The sequence below is a fragment of the Cheilinus undulatus genome, linkage group 4, assembly GCF_018320785.1.
Source record: "Cheilinus undulatus linkage group 4, ASM1832078v1, whole genome shotgun sequence".
NCBI lineage: Eukaryota > Metazoa > Chordata > Actinopteri > Labriformes > Labridae > Cheilinus > Cheilinus undulatus.
Genome location: NC_054868.1, coordinates 1,958,356 through 1,978,707, shown reverse-complemented (window position 1 = coordinate 1,978,707; position 20,352 = coordinate 1,958,356). Strand labels below are relative to the sequence as shown.

Below are 20,352 nucleotides of genomic sequence, written 5' to 3'. Positions count from 1 at the left end.
GGGGGGCCAGCAGATCTCCGGTCCGCTCAGCGGGGGGTCGACTGGCTGGTCGGGTACAGAGCGTCCTGAGCGGCTGAGGCTCAGACACCGCCCGCCTGTGACCTCCTGCTGCTCTGAAACAAACACACCTGCAGCCCACACAGCAGATAAAGCAACGTCACCACACCCCTCTAAATCAGAAAAAAGAGCACATGAAATACTCACACTAAAGCTGTAATCACGTTATATATCCATCCATCGCTGATGTACCAGCTGTAAATATCAGAAATGTTCATATCTGCGGACGCCCGTTACACACGTACTGATGATCCAAGAAAATAACTTGTCAACTGTAGAAAGTGTCACGAAATACAACAAGTTTTTGTGAAATACACTGCTGACATTTCACAAAATATCTTAAGGTAGAATCAAAGGTTTTCATGTTGAATAAATGTTTTAGCTGAATTATGTTTGTGCATCCACTTAAATGTTTTGTGGTGGACCTTCAGGGCCACCATAGCCAGTGCTGGGTGTAACGTGGTACAAAGTAATGACATATTTGTCTTAACACAGTTGTGTAATGTTTCACTGCTAACTCAGCAATCATTGTACTGTTGCTGTAAACTGTTATTCCTGTAACTGGCGCTGATGTAAATCAGGGGTGTCAAACTCAAGGCCCGGGGGCGAAATCCGGCCGTGGTACAGTTATACCGGCCCACCAGATCATATCATATTTTTATTATTACCGGCCCACTGGTTTGAGGTCTGCAGATTTCCTCCAGTTTAAAAATGTAAACTTCACCTTGATGATTTAAAATATACTTTTTAAGTCATAAAAATTTAGAAAAAGAAAAAAGTTTAAATGATTAGATAAAACGTCAGGAATGTGGAAAAAATATGTTTCTGTTTTCATTTCAGAATTTTCATTTTGCATCTCAGTTATGACTCAAAGTTATGGTTTTGACTTTTTATTTCATATGTTGACCTTTTTATTTCACAATTTTGCTTTTTTATCTTATTTTTTGACCTTTAAAGTCCTCAATTTTAAATTTTGAAGTAGCATTTTGACCTTTTACACTCAAAATTTACATTTTTTCTCACATTTTAATATTTTAAACTCCTTACTTTAACTTTTATCTCATAATTTGACCTTTTTTATCCTCAACTTTAAATTTTAAGTCATATTTTGACCTTTAAAACTCAAAATTTGGAATTTTATCTCATATTTCCACTGTTAAGAATAATGATTTAAACTCTCTATCTCATATATTTGCATTTTAAAATATTTTTTTACTTTAAATACCATGTAAGAACCTTTTGAGCTAATAAGTTAATTTTATCTCATATTTTCAGCCCTTAAATTTATCATTTTGACTTTTTTCAATCTCAAAAACATTTATCAAGAGTGATAGACAATAATTCATTGCTTGTGAAATTGAGGTTGACAGTTTATGGTTAAATGTGGACCCTGTTCGGCCCTCAGGTTGGACCCAAATTCAGAATTCGGCCCCTGCTGTGATTGAGTTTGACACCCCTGCTGTAAATCCTCAGCCTCCCTGTTAAATGGGAGCAGTGAGGAAACAAATCAAGCGCTCTTTTATGTGCACGCTCATGCAAAACTCCCTGATCCAGGCGACTGACATGCATGAGTCCATGGAAGAAGGACATCTGTAGATGAGTGGAGATATGAACTCTACTTTGGATTTGTTAGACTAGAGCAGGGGTCCTCAACCTTTTCCACCCATGACCCCCAAAATGAAGGTGCCAGGGACCAGGGACCCCCACTGTACCTGGAGGTGGTTGAACAAACTGGGGACCCATAAGGGTCAGCAAATTCATGGTCCACTGTAAAGTTAAGCTGGGGTATCCATATTTTATATTTTTACCTGAATGATAACCACTCTTATCAAAGAAACAAATATCTGTTTTTATTCATGTGTGTAGTAAATAGCCTTCTTAAAATGGTTTAAAAATTGCTAAAAATGGGTTAATCATGGCAAAAATTTTGAAAATCTGATGAAGTTGAATTTTAAACGTAGCAGAAATGGGTTAAAGACACAAAAACTGGCATAAATAGTGATAAAAGGGAGTTAAAATGAGGCTGAAATGGCTTTAAATTGGCAGAAATTGGTGGAAATTTGGTGAAATGGGATGAAAATTTGATATAAACTGGCATAAAAGGGTTAACTGAGAAAGAAGAGATAAGCAGATATTGGCAGAAATTGGTTTAACTACAGACCTGCATATCAAATGGTGAAATGGGGTTAAAATGGAGAAAATGGGGTGTAAGAAGTGGTTAAAAGGGGTTAACAGTTGCAATGATGGGTCAACAGAGGCAACATTAAAGTGGAGGTATTATACACCATCTCTGACACCCACGTAGTAGCGTCTCATGGTTTACAGCTCATAAAACTCCTCATGTTTCTCACACTGGCGTCCTGAAAAACCCTTATTTTAACCTCCGTCTGAAACGCGTCGTTTTCGCCGCTGTCACTTTTTGCCCGTTTTGCCACCCTTTGATGCTTTTTGCCCATTTAAGTCACTTTTCACTCACTTTTTGGTCACTTCCCACCCATTTTTGCCACTTTCTGCTTTTTTTTTTGCTGCTTTATCTTCTAATTTTTGTCACTTTTTCTCTCAGTGTTTTCCACTATTTGACCATTTTTGCCACCTTTAACTTATTTTAGTTTCCACTTTTCACCACTTAGATTGTGTCTCTTGCAAATGCATTTTTCAACAATTTGGCTCTTTGGTTGAGAACACTGGACTAAATGAATCGGTCAACAGACTGAAATCTGTATCAAATAGAGTAAAAAACAATACTGCTCCTCCCTTAAAATGTCCCAATGGTATAATACAGCGCTGTGAAATAATTCAATAATTCAATTCAAACATAATAAAAATGTTGTTCATAAATGGGGAAATTATGTTTCAAAAATACATTAAAATGCATAGATATTTGTAATAAAGACTCAACATGTGTTACCTGTCTTGCCAGTTAAGGGGGGCCCTGTGTAAATTCTTTCTGGGGGCTGAAGTCCCTAGCTATGCCCCTGCCAGCACCAAACAGTCAGCAACAGGTCACCAGAAGGTAAACCGGCTCATGATACCTGCACTGGTGGAGGAAATGTTCCCTACTGTGGCCTGGGTCTGGACTTTTTTTCTGTGAGGTGTTTTGGTCTGACCTTCATGACTTTGTTGGTGCTTTTACACCAGCCCATTCACACCCTTTTACTTGGTTCACTCCACATTCACACACTGATGGCAGAGGCTGCTGGGGAGGACTAGCCAGTCCCATTCACACACACCCATACCCATTTACACTTCACTGCCAACCCACAGCCAGCTGACTCTGCCTACCGAGCCACATCTTCCTGAAGTTCTCAAGTGACAAGGAGTAATGCAACAGCAGAACAACTAGTACTGAAACTTGTTACTTTAACTGTGAATAAATCAATAATGTCACTTTTCTAGAAAGTAATGATAGCTTTTTTAGAGTAGTTCCCTCAACACTGACCATAGCTGACACTGCCAACTACTTAGACTCAGTCAGTTTTCTTTATTTATAGCACTGAAAACGATAAATATTAGATATTAAAGGAGTTTCATGAAATTACTACTTTACGAAAACAATGAATTTAGATTCAACTAAAATATCTCTAACCAACAGAAGAGACAGAGGGACAGGTGAGAAAATAAAAAACAGAAGAAAGATTCGCTAAACCCTCTCCTCTTCTTCTTCCTCTCTGCACGTGTCTGTAGTTTTTCAGTCTGAAGTTCTAAATGACCATATAAGGAGCGGTCGCGCCATAAAAGGAAACGTGCTTCTTTATATGGAGGAAAGTAGTTCTCCTGCACGTTCGAAACAACACGTCGACGTTACGTATCCTTCCGCACAGCCTCCGTTTTTTCTGTTACTCCTCAATCATAATATGTGCAGAACGACGTCACGTGACGTGTCTGATACTAGGTGAGGTTTTCTACGGGACAGGTGTAAATCTAGTCCTTTAGATCAGTAGAACTAGATCCCTGAGTGGAGGGATACTTGAGGGTGCTGCTACTCATTTCCTTATGTGGAGCGGAGTGAGTGAGTGGGCCGGCCTCCCTCATTACTGTACAGAAACACAAACTTTAAACTTTATTCTCTATTTCATGTTGTCGGATTTATGGAGGAATTTGTCCCCGGTTCTCCCACCGAGCTGCTACCTCTGCCCCGCGTGCTCTCCAAGTGATTTCGCGGTCTTTCTGATGGCTACTTGTTGCTAAACAAGGCTAACTGATGCTAACTAGTTAGCTGGGTTAGCCGAGCATCTAGCGGGGCTTTTAGCCGAGAGAGCCCGGGGAGGAGGCGCCGAGCAGCGGGGGAAGCTCAGAGTTCACCCCGCTGGTAGAGCCCGCCGGGGGGGAGGTGGGTGACAGCCCGGCTGTGGGAGGGACCGGCGGGGGATGCTGGCGGGTAGCGGCGCTGGGATGAGCAGCAGAGCCGGCTCCGGGAGCGAGGAGGGCCGGTTCGAGGAGCGGGAGGAGGGCTACAGCGGCTCCGAACTGGACTCGGAGTCCGGAGAGGATGAGGACGCGGTGGGTTCCGGCGGGGACAGGAGGGGGGTGAAGCGGGAGAGGAGGGAGCGGGAGGTCGGTAGGCAGTCCGCTGGATCCTCCGGGGGCCACGGCGGGGCCTTCTGTGGACTCAGCCCCGGGGTACCAGGGGCCAAACCCGGGAAGAAGACTAGGGGGAGGGTGAAGATCAAGATGGAGTTCATCGACAACAAACTAAGGAGGTATACCACCTTCAGCAAGAGGAAGACGGGGATCATGAAAAAGGTGAGCTCACCTAGGGACAGGTGAGAGGGGGCGGGGCCAGAGAGAGGGAAAGTTCTCGGTGTTGCTTTAATACTAAATTGGTGCCTTTTACTTGGTTGATTGCAATCATGTGATCCTAATTGTCCTTGGGGTCAGGAAGTGGGAAACCACAGGAAGAACAAGTTAAAGTTAGTACTTAACAGCTCTAAATGGATCCATAGGCTGTAGTTATCAGGACATTTCCATGTACAGTCAGTGCAATTTTTACATTTGATCAAAAAGTGATTCTTACCAGGTTAACTGATTTATCAAGCATGGATGTGAACAGTATCATACGTTACTCAGTCCTTCAGACCGATCCAGGTGAAGGGAGACAAGAATTTAGAGTCTAGTGCTGAGCCTCGTTAACGTGTAAAAAAATCCTCATGTTGTCACAAACATGATTTTAATTGAAACTGTGATTCACTGTCAACCCAAAAACCTTTTAGGGTGCGTAACCAAGTGATGATGAGCTGGTTCTCCTATACAACTCTGTATTTTGAGCCATGATGGCTAGCTCCTGTTTGTGTACCAGCTTCCTTTCCTCCATCCTTGTCGTTATTTAATCCACATTTTAAAAGCCATCGATGTGGTGAGTTGGAATGGCTGCCAGTGGACCAGTTAGCTTGGATGTAGCCACAGCAGCAGCTACCGCTACCGCTGAAGGGTTAAGCAGTAGAAAAGAGGCAGTTTTATCAGAATAGTGCCAGATTTCTTCATTAAAACAAGAGCAAAGCGCTGCACCATAAACTTTTTTTGGCAGAGATGTTTTCGTCTTCTCCTGACTGGCCTCGGCATAAGTATCATGCTCTCCTGCCAAACTGATTCTGAGTTGTGCCAGTGTTAATTAGGGGTGAGTATTGGCAAGAACCTCACGATAGGTTACACATCACGATACAATAGTATCACGATATATCAGGATATCATGATATTGTGATATATTGCGATATTCTACACAGTTAACTAAGAAAAATATAGAGATGATGTATATGTAAATCACACAATATGTTGGTGGTGTTCCCGCTATATTTCACGGCAGCAAGACAGAGCATGCAAACAGCATTTCCTTTCTCTAACTCGCTGTTTGTGCTCCCCGTTTTAACTTTGAAGCCTAAATGTTTCCAAACGTCTGGTTTGAATTGCGCAGGTGTTGTTATTTTGTAAGCCATGTGGAGGTGCGAAAGTCGTATTTTACTAAGAACTTGGCTACAATATGAGTTTTTACTTTTTACAAAAAAATCGATATTAAGAGGTGAAGTATCGATATTGTATCAGATGTCAAAGTATCACGATATATTGCCGTATCGATATTTTTTCACAGCTCTAGTGTTAATTCTGGCAGCTTTTTAAAATTTTAGTCTCAGTTTTAGACTTTAAATGAAATGCATTTTAGTTTTAGTCTAGTTTTAGTCCATAAAAAGTCCTCACACTTTAGCCTTTACTTTTAGTTCAAGTGTTTATTTTCTTGCCTAAATCTGGTACCAAATCATGGTAGTGTGTTCTCTGTACTCTACCAAACCTGGGGTCCCTGCTTTCTACAGCTGAGAGGCAGAATAGATACAGATGTCTTGTTTTGACAGATTTACCCACAGTGGAGAAATATCACAGATTTTGAATGTCCAATGAAAATGGAATTACATTTTAGTCTAGTTTTAGTCATCTTGATGAAAACTAAACTTATTTTTTGTCAGTTTTAGTCATCACAGATCTATTTTTGTCAGTCTTTGGCCGGCCACACACTAGATGATTTTTTTTAATCTGAAATTATTTTAAAACTGTGGGAGACCACAAACTTCAGGACAATTTCCAAAGATTTCTCATCTTTAATCCTCTGAACGCACACACTGGACGACTCAGCCAGACTGTCAGATCACTGGAGACCACACACCTGCCGACCTGCCTACGACCTTGCGTGATCACGTGACTTCAGAAAAAAAAACACGGATGTCTGTCGATACCGTCCTGCTGTCTCTCCCCAACAGGCTGTCCTGGCGTGTGTTACAGGTGCAGCAAAAATCATAAAACAAGGGAAAGACTCAGGATGAAATCATGGCGTATTACCGTCTGGTGACAATACCCAGTCTGCTCGCTCTCATTGGTTGTTTTGGGTACTCCGTCAGCGGCACTACGACCTAGAATCGTAAATATCAAACATGTGTGATATTTTCGATTCAGGGTCTGGGAGGCTACGACGTGATTTGAAGAAGTAAATCAATCGTGTTGACACCACACACTCAGACAAATAATCGTTTGCAACGAGGCTCCTGTCGGTATACGCCCCCACAATCACTGGGGGGTCAAATCTTGCCTAAAATCAGGCTTGAAATCCTGTTGTGTGTGGCCGGCCTTAGTCTAGTTTTTTTTAACCTGACATGGATTTGTTTCACACATCCCTCTGCTATGCAAGGTCACTAGTTTTTGTCATGGAAAAAAAGGCTGTCGACGAACATTTTTAGTCATAGTACTAGTCAACCAAATTAACACTGTGACAATTAACGCTGTGCATCCTAACAACTTAATCCTGTCTTGTCACTCTGATTGGTCCGTCATGAATGTGACAGACAGAACGTTTGTCCAATCACCTTCTGAGTATTTTTTGAGAAGTCCTGCCCTCTCCAAACACTCTCTATGGGAGCTTCTCCTGGTAAATGTGAAATTTGTCCATGCAACAGATGTATGAAACTGTCTCTCTGGCATGTCAGGTTACCAAGGTCCAGCTGTTTGGTCTGGACTATGGTTAAGGGGTGGTTTCATACCTGTCATTTCAGTTTTGGATCAAAGGAAAAGTCTGAAAGTCTGGACCAAACAACAGAGGTGTACAGTGCATCTAAACTAGCAGAGCTTTACATCCAAACTAACCTAAATGTTGTCTGAAATGTGACATTTCCACTTGATTTAACCAGTTAGCGACAGTATTTTTAACCCAATGTTTGTTACAGCTCTGCTTCTCCTTCCTATTGTCTCTAAGAAGGCTTACAGCTGAAAATAGCCTGAGGAAACTATCTCAGCTGGTGCAACACCAGACCAACACCACTAATGATGATCAAGTTTAAACCCTGTTGTCAGTCAGAACTGACTGGGCTACAATTGAACTTATGCACAGCAAGGGATGGGTACCTTTCATATTTTTGAATCGATGTGATCACTGCAGAGCAGCAGATCCAGATATTGCCTCTTTGTAAATCTTTGACCTGAACTGGGCTCTAACTACCCTCCCCTCTCCTCCCCCGCAGGCATACGAGCTGTCCACGCTGACAGGTACCCAGGTGCTGCTGCTCGTAGCCAGTGAGACGGGTCACGTGTACACGTTTGCGACGAGGAAGTTGCAGCCGATGATCACCTCAGAGACAGGTAAAGCTCTGATCCAGACCTGCCTCAACTCCCCCGATTCACCGCCACGATCTGACCCCTCTTCCGACCAGAGGATGAGCGCCACCGGCTTCGAAGAGACCGACCTCACCTACCAGGTGTCTGAGGCTGACGGCTGCTCAGAGGTCGCCAAGGTAATGCCAAGTTCTCTGGGTCAGAGTAGTACAGGGGCTGGTGAACCCGCTTCCACTTTATAATATTATCACCGACAGTTGACTCGTCAACCATCTTATGGCAGAGGTGGCATCCATCACAGGACTTCACTTAAAGTCACTGAGCTCTTCAGAACGACCCATTTACAATCACAGATGGTTGTAAATGGAGACTGCATGGCTAAGTGAAGATTTTATACACCTGTGGGTCTGGTTGAAACACCTGAATTTAATGATTAACAGGTGTGTACAAAGACTTTGCCCTTAAAGTGAAAATAGCTCAAATCACATCCATTTTCATCCACTTTATTTCTTATCATCAGTTTCTGTTCCTTACACCTGTGAGGCTACTCTCCTTCTGTTTTAAATGTAACTAGTTGAGCTGTTAACCCTCTGAGACCAGCGTTGTCGTAAATGATAGAACAGAAACAGGTTATGAAAAGGTAAAGGAACATTAATCATAGCCACTGAATTTTCCCCCCTCTTGTTGCCCGCTGTTGTGTCATTCTAGAAAACTGTAACCGTAAGACGTTTCAGCAAAAATCAGTGATGCTCATTCAGCTACCTAGCAAGCATCTACGGCTCACATTACTCATGTTTAAAGGTCACCCAGGTCACCGACAGGCTTTTAGGACCGCTTAAATTGATACAGGCTGGTTTATCTTTACGCCACAAATTTAAACAAATTTTTCATCCATTTTTCAATCTTTCCTGCTGGAGCAGCTAATGCTACCCACAATATTGTTATGTCACATGAGCTGTGACAACCAATGGCAGGCTGTTGTCTTGCTTGGCCAAATAGCACATATCTATATACACTTAGAACCTGGAGGAACCTGGAGTAGCTCATAATGGAGAGAGAAGACAGAGAGCCTGTGATGTGGCCCTCAGACTGTGATCTGGCCCTCAGACTGTGATGTGGCCCTCAGGCTGTGATGTGGCCCTCAGGCTGTGATGTGGCCCTCAGACTGTGATGTGGCCCTCAGACTGTGATGTGGCCCTCAGAGTCTGTGATGTGGCCCTCAGACTGTGATGTGGCCCTCAGACTGTGATGTTGCCCTCAGAGCCTGTGATTTGGCCCTCAGACTGTGATGTGGCCCTCAGACTGTGATGTGGCCCTCAGACTGTGATGTGGCCCTCAGAGTCTGTGATGTGGTCCTCAGAGTCTGTGATGTGGCCCTCAGAGTCTGTGATGTGGCCCTCAGAGTCTGTGATGTGGCCCTCAGAGTCTATGATGTGGCCCTCAGAGTCTATGATGTGGCCCTCAGAGTCTGTGATGTGGCCCTCAGAATCTGTGTTGTGGCCCTCAGAGTCTATGATGTGGTTCTCAGAGTCTATGATGTGGTTCTCAGAGTCTGTAATGTCTTTTAATATCGGCTGAATCAGAACCAGCACAAAGACACACAATGACATTTTTGTAAAAATGTTTGTATTTTGCTGCAGTCGTTCTTATTTATTTACCCTGTTTCACCTGTTGACGGTCTGCTTACCTGTCTGTCTTCAGGATCTGATCAAACCGCCATTCACCGCATCTACAGGCAGCACACAGGCCCCTCTTCCACCCCCTTCCTCCTCCTCCTCAGTCCCCCTGGTCCAGACCAGCGCCGCCTCCTGGCAGCCGCCTTCCTCCACTAACGGCACCGTGCTGAAGACGCCGGCCGGCCTCATGCTCCCTGGAAGCCTCACCTTGATGTCAGGTAAGTAGGCGTAGCTTCCTGTCACCTGCTGCCGCTCTATCCTCTCATACTGATGATGTCACATGATCAGCTGACTTCACGCTCTGCTTCTTGCTTCCTGCTAACTTGTCTCTGGCTCTGCCCCCTCCTCACCTGTCTACAGGTGGCGCTCTGCCCCCCGGCACACACACCATCCCCCTCAGCCAGCTGCAGGCTCCGCCTCTCGCCCTGCAGGGCCCCGTGGCCCCTCTGCACGCCTCCCCCACACAGCCGACCACGCTGCTCCGCCTCCCCACCACCGTGTCACTGTCAGGTCAGCACCAGGCCACGCCCCCCTGTGTCCGTGTTTGTGGTAGAGGTGATATCTGTCCAATCATGAGGGTTTGGACACGTCTGGCCCGCATGTCAGATAAAACTAGATTTAACCCACATAGATTTTAGAGTTTGAGTTGATTTTTACCATCAGACCGATTCAGTCAGTGTTGATCTCTGCTGATCCCTGAGAAGAACCCTGCATGTTCAGACTAGTGATGCAACCAGCAACAGCTTTGATCATCAGCTAGTCACCAACTATTGAAAGTTGACTGTTCAGGTGGATTCTCCTGCAGGAGAAGGAAGTGTTTTAAAGTGTTGTAAAGTGTTTTTGGTTTAAAAAAAATGGGTGGGAGTATTAAAATATAAATTTGAGAAGAGTCACTGGGTGGCTTTACCTCTAAAGAATAAAAAACTACCTTTACGACAAATGTCCAACATGCCTTCTCTTCAAATAGTCTCACACTGCCATCATGTCCCATGATAAGCAAGGACCACTCACAAATATCCACATCCATAATCACACACCCTAGTGCAGGGGTGTCAAAGTCAGTCACAGCAGGGGCCGGATTCTGGGTTTAGGTTGAACCTGAGAGCCTAACAGGGTCAACATTTGACAAAATATAAGATCAAATTTGAAATCATGAGTTTGAAAGTCAAAATATGACTTAAAATGATAAATTGTGAGTCTAACAGGTCAAAATATGGGATTAAAAAGCCAAAATTAGGGTCAGGAAAAAGGAAAAATATGCGCTAGAATCCAAGTTGATGAATTAAAAGTAGTGCTGTCAAACAATTAAATTTTTTAATCATATTAATCACAGGGTTGCTGTGGATTAATTTCGATTGATCATGATTAAATATCATTCATTTTTAATCTATATTAATCACATTTCATTTTGCATAAGCAAACAGACTCAATCTCCGACAAACGTATGCTTGGCGTTAATGTGGCATTTTAAGCTGGAAGTGCTTCGGTGAAAAGAAAACACCTTCCTGCAGAATTTGTATAATACTTTATGTCGGTTGACTCTTGTTTTTTTTTTTTTTTGTACTCAAATTTCCCATCGAGAGGGCCAACATACTGTTTAGCGTCTTCCATATCGAGTTGGTTGGTCCCTACTGGATCAATGACCCATTTGCACGGCGGCCTGCTCGACGGTCACCCTGGACAAACTGCCCAAAATGCGTTGCCAGAGACATTTCAGGGATTTTGAGTCATTCTGCACTGTAGATGGGTTCATTGCATTAAAATTTTTAATCAGATTAATCATGATGATGAATTAATCCGCATTAATGCGTCAATTTTGACAGTCCTAATTAAAACGTTAAAAATTTAAAATCGGGAGTCTAACAGGTCAAAATACAATATAAAAAGTCAAAATAATTAATTTAAAATGTCAAAATAAGAGAAAAAAGATTGAAATCATGAGTTTAAAAGTCAAAATATGGGATCAAAAAGCCAAAGTAAGGAGGTCAAAATATGACTTAAAATTTAGAATCGGGAGTGTAAAAGATAAAAATCCAAAAGTCCAAATTTTGAGTTGAAAAGGTCAAAGTATGAAGAGAAAAGTCAAAATCATAAGTTTGACTCATAATCTTGAGATGCAAAATTGAAAATATGAAATAAAAACACAAATTAATTTCTTTCCCCACATTCTTGACTTTTTATGAATTTTTTTTTTTTACTCTTAAATTTTTCTGATTTTTATAGCTTAACAGGGAGGAACTCTGCAGACCTCATACTGGTGGGCCACCTATAATACAAATGTTAAATAATCTTGTGGGCCAGATATAATCACTCCACGGGCTGGATTTGGGCCCCGGGCCTTGAGTTTGACACCCCTTCCCTAGTGTGACAGGAGAAAAGCGATTGAAAACTGAAATGATTAGGACGGTAGACTGCTCCATTTCAGCTGTGAGAGCAACAGCAAACTTCTTAAGACTAAGCCCGCTTTCGTGTCTTCTTGTTGCTCGCTGATAACGAATTAAAACAGTGAAGTTAGCCCTGAGGTTACCTCCAGTGCTGCAGCAGACAGATTAGTCTCCCCTGATCCATCAGTGCATCAGGATTCTGTAGCAGAAGTTTAATTATCAACAATTAACACTTTAACACTCACTTTTTGTCCTTTTGTCCGACCAAGCAGTCAGCAGCTTAACTGGGTCTGGGTTGTTGCTTTTCTTCAACACAACCATGACCAGAAACATCTGTGAGTCCTGGGGCCTATAGCATGACGCATGGTCAGCTTACCCTGGGTAACTCACATCTATCCAGGGTTGACTAACCCCAACAGTGGCAATCAGGATAATCGATAGCACGACGCGGGTTATCCACATGGTAACTCAACCCAGGTTTGTCTCATCAAGAGCCGTGAACGCGCACATATAAAGGGAGGGCACAGAGGCAGCTGACCAATCGCAATCATGAGCGCTAAACAGATGGAGAATTGCAGGGAAGCAAGTGACAGGGCATCCTACTTCACATGTGAGGAGCAAAGATTAATAATGATGAAGTACGAGGAGGCAAAAGTCTGAATCCTGGAAAAAGGAAACACCGTGGCGGCTGCCAATCACAGGCAAAATTCGTGGCAGTGCATAGCGGACTGTGTAAATGCGTAAGTTACTCACCAATGGCTCAGTCTGACACTGATCACACTCATGAATCTCATGAAACAAAATACTCTGCAAAGGAATTTCGTGCACTACAATTATCTCATTCCCCCAGATGTAATCCTTCTGGAGTGAAAAGAACGTGAGTGCAGATTAAAAATAAGTATAAAAATATCATTGCATCTGGTAAGTTGGTCTGTTTCATGTCTTAGCATCATGCTACAATTAAGCTTAAAGTTGTCGCCACACTGAAATCATGCATACCGAGTTGATGTCTGACCTAAATTAACAAATTACAAATCAGCAGCTGGACTAAAATACACTCTCGCTCTTTAAAGAAAGAAAGCCCTCAAACACAGTGAATGAAGTGTAGGAATGACATGATGGAAGAATGTGCTGTTTCACATTAGCATTACATCCCTTTTATTTGTCAAGCACTTTGTGTTGCATTTGAATGTGTGAAAGGAGCTATATAAATGAAGTTTGATTATCCCTTCCTGGTATATTACCTCTAACTATGGTTACGTATGATTTCATATCATATTGGACAATCACACCGCTCCTGCGGGTCGCACGGGCAATAAACGGCTCCAAGATTTCACACAGGTAGATGAGTCTGGGCCGCGAGAACTGGTACCTCTCATAAAGCGCATTATCGGGTTGATCCAGTGGGTTTAAACGGTCTCAGAACACTCTTTCGCGTCTTAATGCTCTCCTCACTAGTTGTGCTCGTCTGTCTAATGGGTTCAGGAGAAAAGGGCAGACCATCGTTTCGGAGAAGCTGATTGGCCAGTGGGATGGGCATTTTATAGGATCAGATTCAACCTCCAACTTACCCTGCTCCAGAGCAGGTTAGCCGTTCAGAGTAAGTCACCATGGTGATCTACCCCGATAAGAAATGAACCGAACTGAAGACCAAGGTCCATGCCAGGAGACCATCAAATCTGGAGGAGTTTAAGAGATTAGCCAAAGAAGAATGTACTGGGATTCCTCAGGAGAGATTCTGAGACTAAAACTACCACAAATGACTGCCGGCTGTTATCCAGCAAGAAGGAGACACAAAACTGACTGTTAGCATCAGGGGGAGCATTATTCAGACCATGGGGGATTTTTTTCTTAAATAAATTTGTTTCTGTAATGCAACGTAAAATAATTTTAACGTCCAAAATTAACTAGGATGTTTAGAAAAGCCGTGTTAAAAATTCCAATCTGTTATACAGCACTTGGGAAATACTTGTAAAGAACAGACATTCTCCTAGTGAGCTAATAAGTCTGTCCCCATTAGAAGACAGATATAGATAAAGTAGAGTGTACGTAGATAAGCAGAAATAACCACAAATGTATAGACCAGTGATACTCAACGTGTGGCTCTGGAGTTACATGTGGCTCTTTTGTGAATATTTGTGTTCTTTTATGTCTTAATTTTAAATATGAATCCCCCAGAAAACCTTAAATAATGGAAACTTTGACCTCAGAAATTGTTTACATGAATCAGTTTATTTCCCAGACTTAGACAGAAAGCTTTAATTGTCCCATTTTTGCCATATTTATCTCATTTTTGCTCTTTTTCACCATTTTTTACCATTTTGATACCTTTGCCATTAAACACCACTTTTTCTATTTTTTCCCATTTTTGCCACCTCTTTTTGATGCTTTTCCCCTGTTGGCCACTTTAATCCCATTTTTGTACTTTTCACCATTTTTGCCCATTGAAGCTGCCTTTTGCCATTTAGTGCCCCTTTTTCCCATTTTGTTTGCCCATTTTTGCCACTTTTTTTAGACCCTTTTTTCCCATTTTTGCCACTTTTCACCATTTTTTGATCACTTTTTCATTAAAGCTACCTTTTGCCAATTAATACCACTTTTTTCCTCTTTTTTAACCATATTTTGCTACCCTTGACAACTTTTTGCCTATTTTAGTTGCTTTTGTCTAATTTTTTTTTTTTTTTCACTTTTGGACCATTTTTGCTCTTTTCCACAATTTTTTCACCACTTTTTGCTCATTTAAGCTACCCTTTGCCATTAGATATCAATTGTTTTCTTGTTTGCCCATTTTTGCCACTTCTTTTAGCCCCTTTATCTCATTTTTGCCCATTTAAGCTACCTTTTGCTCTTAAACACCACTTGTTTCCTATTTTGCTCTATTTTGCCACTTGACTGCTTTTTGCCCACTTTAGTCACTTTTCTCTCATTTTTTGCCACTTTTGGACCAATTTTACCACATTTAACTTATTTTTATTGCTACTTCAAGCTGTTTTCACCACTTAGATTGTGGCTCTTGCAAAGGTATTTTTCAACAATTTGGCTCTTTGGTTGAGTAACGCTGGTATAGACATCTTGTTCATATGTATACAGTATAAGCAGCGTAAATCCTGAGGCAGAGAGGATCATTGTTTTATTTTGAAGGTGCCTGATATCTGAATTCATACACAGATATTAGAACTGCCGGTGTCAATGTTGCTAATGTGTGATGTCATCATTAGGCGGAGTCCCTCAGCAGCTACAGACCATCCAGGTGCAGCCTCAGCAGACAACGACCAATCAGAGCAGCTCAGACACACAAAGCCCTGCCTCCTCTTCAGGTAAGAACGTGTCCTTAAACCATCTAGGTCTGCTGTTTTGGTCTTCACCACTGAGGTTTAATTTTCTGTCTCTCCACAGCCCCCGTCGTCTCCTCCTCCTCCTCCTCCGTCACTGGTCACATGATGTACCCCGGAGGTCACACCGTCATGTATGCCACGCCCACGTCCTCTTTAGGTGACGGCAGCCTCACTGTGCTCAACACCTTCCCCCCAACAGGCCACGCCCAGTCACATGATGCTGGTATGTCTGTGTTACCATGGATACCACAGTCTGATTAACCATGACGTCAGTGTAACACGTGTCTGCGTGCAGGTTCCCTCCCTCAGGTGTTCCTCACCTCCCTGCCTCCTGTCGCCACGCAGATCCCCGTGTCTGCAGTACAGCTGCACCCGGTAACACACACTGATGACATCACACTACACAACAGTACAGCTGCACCCGGTAACACACACTGATGACATCACACTACACAACAGTACAGCTGCACCCGGTAACACACACTGATGACATCACACTACACACTACACAACAGAACAGCTGCACCCTGTAACACACACTGATGACATCACACTACACAACAGTACAGCTGCACCCGGTAACACACACTGATGACATCACACTACACAACAGTACAGCTGCACCCTGTAACACACACTGATGACATCACACTACACACTACACAACAGAACAGCTGCACCCTGTAACACACACTGATGACATCACACTACACATTACACAACACACACACACTACACACTCATTTAAATTCATGCATGCATGTGAGGCCAGGCTTCCTCTTACCGAGGATCGTAGAATCCACAGTGAGGCTAAAAACTTTTCTCTTGGTAGAACAGGGCAGGCTGAGCATTAGACGGTACGTTGTGTCAGACACAGCATTATAAACATCACTGACACTAACAGCTAGCGCTGCTGATGCTAACGACTAAAGCCTCCAGCAGCATCTGTGTTGGCAGCACATGGAGGACATTACCATTCCATTACCATTCAGACATAATAAACCAACAAAACCAGATTAAAAAGTAAACATGCTCTGAATAGCACAGATGATTAGATCAGGTCTAGATGTGTTTATCTGATTTAACATAGTCCAGTAATAGTAATAAGACCAGTTTGATAGGAACAGCTGTTCCCTCCTGACTCCTGCGCTGCGTTTCAGATGGTGATCAGTCAGCAGAGCAGCAGCAGTAACCTGACGGAGCTGCAGGTCGTCAGCCTGGATGTCCACCAATCAAAAGACGACTGACGGACTGTCTCTCACACTCACACAGCTGGACGTCGTCTGACTTCAGTTTAGTGTGTCAGTGGAAAAACCTGCTTCCTGTTTACTCCACGGCTGGGTTCACATTAGGGACCGGGGCATGGATCTGAGGCTATTTGACCCCAAAGTCTGGTTCATTTGGTCTGAAGTACTGGATGTGCCTGAGAGGTGGTCATGGACAAGATTTACCAACAGTCTTTCCTTCATTTGACTGTCTGCAACTTTATGAAAAGTGAGGGTTCCCTTGCTTTTCATAAAGTTGCCAACTATGACCCACTTTTTGGCAAAAACAGAGGGAAAATGGCCCCAACATCCCCAGCTTCACCAACATTCTATCCTCTGCATTTGATGTTGTCATCCTTTAAAGATTATAAACATTCCATCCTTCAAACCAACTCTATTCATCCCTCCACCTGCTGGATCAGACTGTCGACAAACACAAGAACCATGTTACTGATGTGAACGCAGACCAGAGGAGGAGAGGAGAGGAATGGACCCCGGTCATGGTACCAAACAATCCTTCTTAATGTGGAAACTCACGAAGTTTCTTCATCGTGTAAACAGACCAACAGCTGTTTGTGCAGAGAGTAAAAAACACAAGATGAAATGAGTTTTTATTTTAAGGGTTTTATGATCAAAGTCTTTAAAACTGTCCACAGGAAGCTGGTAAATGAAGACTTTTATTTTGGTAATGTTGCTTTATTTTTTATGAGAAGTGATCAAACAGACGATGACGTCATCCCACTGATGATCAGGTGGCACTCACCTGTGTGTGTAGTATCTGTCAATGAATGTATCAGTTTTTATTCTCTATCTTTTTTATGCTCTACTTTCTGATTTAGAAACTAAAGTGCCAAAAACTGTCCACTTGCTCTGCTACACAATTGCCTCTTAAAGGTACAGTACACCATCATGGCCTGTGTCCACAGACGACTGTCTTTGTTCAAGATGGTGTCACCAAGAAGACGATGAAAAGTCTTGTCCTGGCATGAGCAGCAGCTCTGCACCTGAAATGTTGGTTTCTCCACCATTGTTGTTGGCAAAACTGGTATCATAAGCCCCACCTCTTTTTTATTGGCCAATGAGGGAGACACGCCACCCAGAAGCACAACTTTCCTTCTCATGAGAGCATGAAAGGCAATGGAAACATTGGACTATGTTAGTTTTTGTTGAAAACCAGCACTGAAAATATAAGACTGCATTGGTTTATTTGAAAATGAGTGCCCAAAACTCTGGACTACATAGATCTTGTTGAAAATAAGTGCTGAAAATGTAAGACTACATTGGTTTCGTTGACAATTTTTGGACTACATAGTTTTTTGTTGAAAATAGGCACTGAAAATAAAAGACTTTATTGGTTTATTTTGAAACTAAGCGCTGAAAACTCTGGACGTCATTGTTTTTTTGTTGAAAACTAGTGCTGAAAATAAGACTATACTGGTTTATTGTAAAACGTGCTGAAAACTGGACTACATTGGTTTTTGTTGAAAACTGCAGAAAAATTTGGACTACATAGTTTTTGGTTGAAAATGAGTGCTGAAAAATCTGAACTGCATTGGTTTGTGTTAAAAGTGAGCGCTGAAAACTCTGGACTGCGTTGTTTATTTGTTAAAAATTAGTGCTGAAAATATAAGTATATTGGTTTATTTTGAAAACAATTGCAGGAAATTCTGGACTACATTGGTTTTGGTTGAAAATGACTGAAAACTCTGGACTACATTGGTTTTTGTTGAAATGATGCTGAAAATGCTGGACTACATTGGTGTTTGAAAACCAGAGCTGCCTACCAGTACAGCGGTGTTGTCTGTGGACACAGGCCTTTTCTCACAGCTGTTCTCTGTGAAAATGTCCAGCTTAATGAGCTTGACAGACCTGTTAGTATCATAGAAGAGGATCAGTATGCACAGGACACACAGGACTACATCTGACACTCATACAGTACGGTGTGGGGTTTAGGTTAATGTGTGACGGTGCGTTCAAGGACCCTGGATTTGATGAGCAAACTGAAGACAAACGGGGGTCAAACATGGACTCTGACCCTGAACACATCAGAAGGCTCTCTTTTCTTTGTTGACATTAAAAGTTCAGTTTTTCACATTTAGGAGGAATAACCAATCTGAGTATGTTATAAATAAAATGTATGTATTTTTGTTAAAACGATGAAGCAGCTTGTTAAGTCTGTCATGTTTCTACAGGAGCCTGGAGTGGACAAAAACACTTTCTACAGAGGCTGAAAGAGACAGATTCACTGGTGCAGCTTGTCTTACAGTGATGTTTTTCTTACGCAGGGCCAATAAATCATCAATCAACAAGAGCACTCTGAATATGGTTTACTGGGGCAGTCCTCATCCACTGGGGGGCGCCACCAAGCTGTAGGCCTATTATCAATGAAATAACCTCTGACAGGCCTCAGACAGTGAAGGTTTACTGTGGGGATCAGAGATTTGTAAAACCTTTGATTTTATGAACTGATATTGGTGATAAATTAAAGCAGACTAAATGTTCCTATTTTTCATATTTTATTTAAACTGTTTAATTTTATAATATTAATATATGACTGTTACCAGGGAGACCTGTAAGGAGGATCATACTTGTAGAAATTGATGGTGTTTGAAATCAGCCCCTAACTTAAAATGAAATGGGTTTTTTGCACGCTGCCAAGAAGTTGTCCATCTTTGACCTCTGGCTGTAGCCCCGCCCTGTGATGAAATCTCAAGCATGTGATAGGTTTTTTTTATCTTGAACTTGTCTCCAATGATCTTAAAGGACCTGGAGTCAATCATATCAAACCTCTAGGATATGTTTGTAAAAATGTGGAACCTTTTCAGACCAATATCACCAAAGACACTTAATCTTTGTCACCTCAGTAGAGCACTTAAAAAATGTCTATCAGCCCCAATGATCGACCAGGCTGATGGTTGACCCCTAGTCCTAGCACCCTTAGTGCTAGGGCCCTAAATAAGATAGACACTCTATTGTCAGTGAATCAAAGAACAAACTGTGTTCATGGCAGTTTTGTATTGCAGGACAAAAAAAGTGGGAAAAACGAAATAAATTTATTGTTATACATACTTAACAAAAACCAGTCAGGACATTTTAATTCCACAAGATTTTATCCTTACCGTAAAGGCTGGACTATGGAACGCCAACTGGACCATAATGTCTACTTCAGCATTCGCATTAAAACGTCAAATTTATGTCTTAGCACGTATAAAACTGCGTTAAGATGAAAGAAAATGCTGTGTTAACAAGTACGTTTTTTATGTATTAAGTTGTCTAGAGCATTAAGGCTTCCATTTTATTGGTTGGAGTCAACATACCCACCCCTTTTAGACGTAGGGGCTGCATTGGGCCGTATGCCTACGTTGTGGTCATGTGGATCTTGCCACTGGGTACGTTTTGGCTACGTACCAATCACGTCTTGTACGTAACTGATTTGGGACAGTCCATTTGCCTGGGTTTGTTTCAAAATTTAACAGGTTGCCATTATTACTCTAATACTGCCATCTAGTGGGCACATAGGTAATCACAACATGTCATGTATGATACTGTA

At 42.3% G+C, this 20,352-nt stretch overlaps 1 protein-coding gene across 2 annotated transcripts; it reads left to right on the top strand.

Annotated features, from left to right (window-relative positions):
• The first annotated feature begins 3,918 nt into the window (after window positions 1-3,918).
• Window positions 3,919-19,113, top strand: LOC121508365 (serum response factor-like). 2 transcript variants are annotated; one of them, XM_041785165.1, is made up of 8 exons: window positions 3,919-4,800; window positions 8,052-8,321; window positions 9,844-10,036; window positions 10,179-10,328; window positions 15,421-15,519; window positions 15,599-15,760; window positions 15,833-15,912; window positions 16,698-19,113. In XM_041785165.1, exons 1-8 carry the CDS (start codon window positions 4,426-4,428, stop codon window positions 16,782-16,784), a joined length of 1,416 nt encoding a protein of 471 aa, XP_041641099.1. In that variant the 5' UTR covers window positions 3,919-4,425; the 3' UTR covers window positions 16,785-19,113. The 2 variants fall into 2 exon arrangements, with proteins under 2 accessions (XP_041641099.1, XP_041641100.1); XM_041785166.1 differs by lacking the exon at window positions 10,179-10,328 and having other exon boundaries at window positions 3,921-4,800.
• Window positions 19,114-20,352: the final 1,239 nt, after the last annotated feature.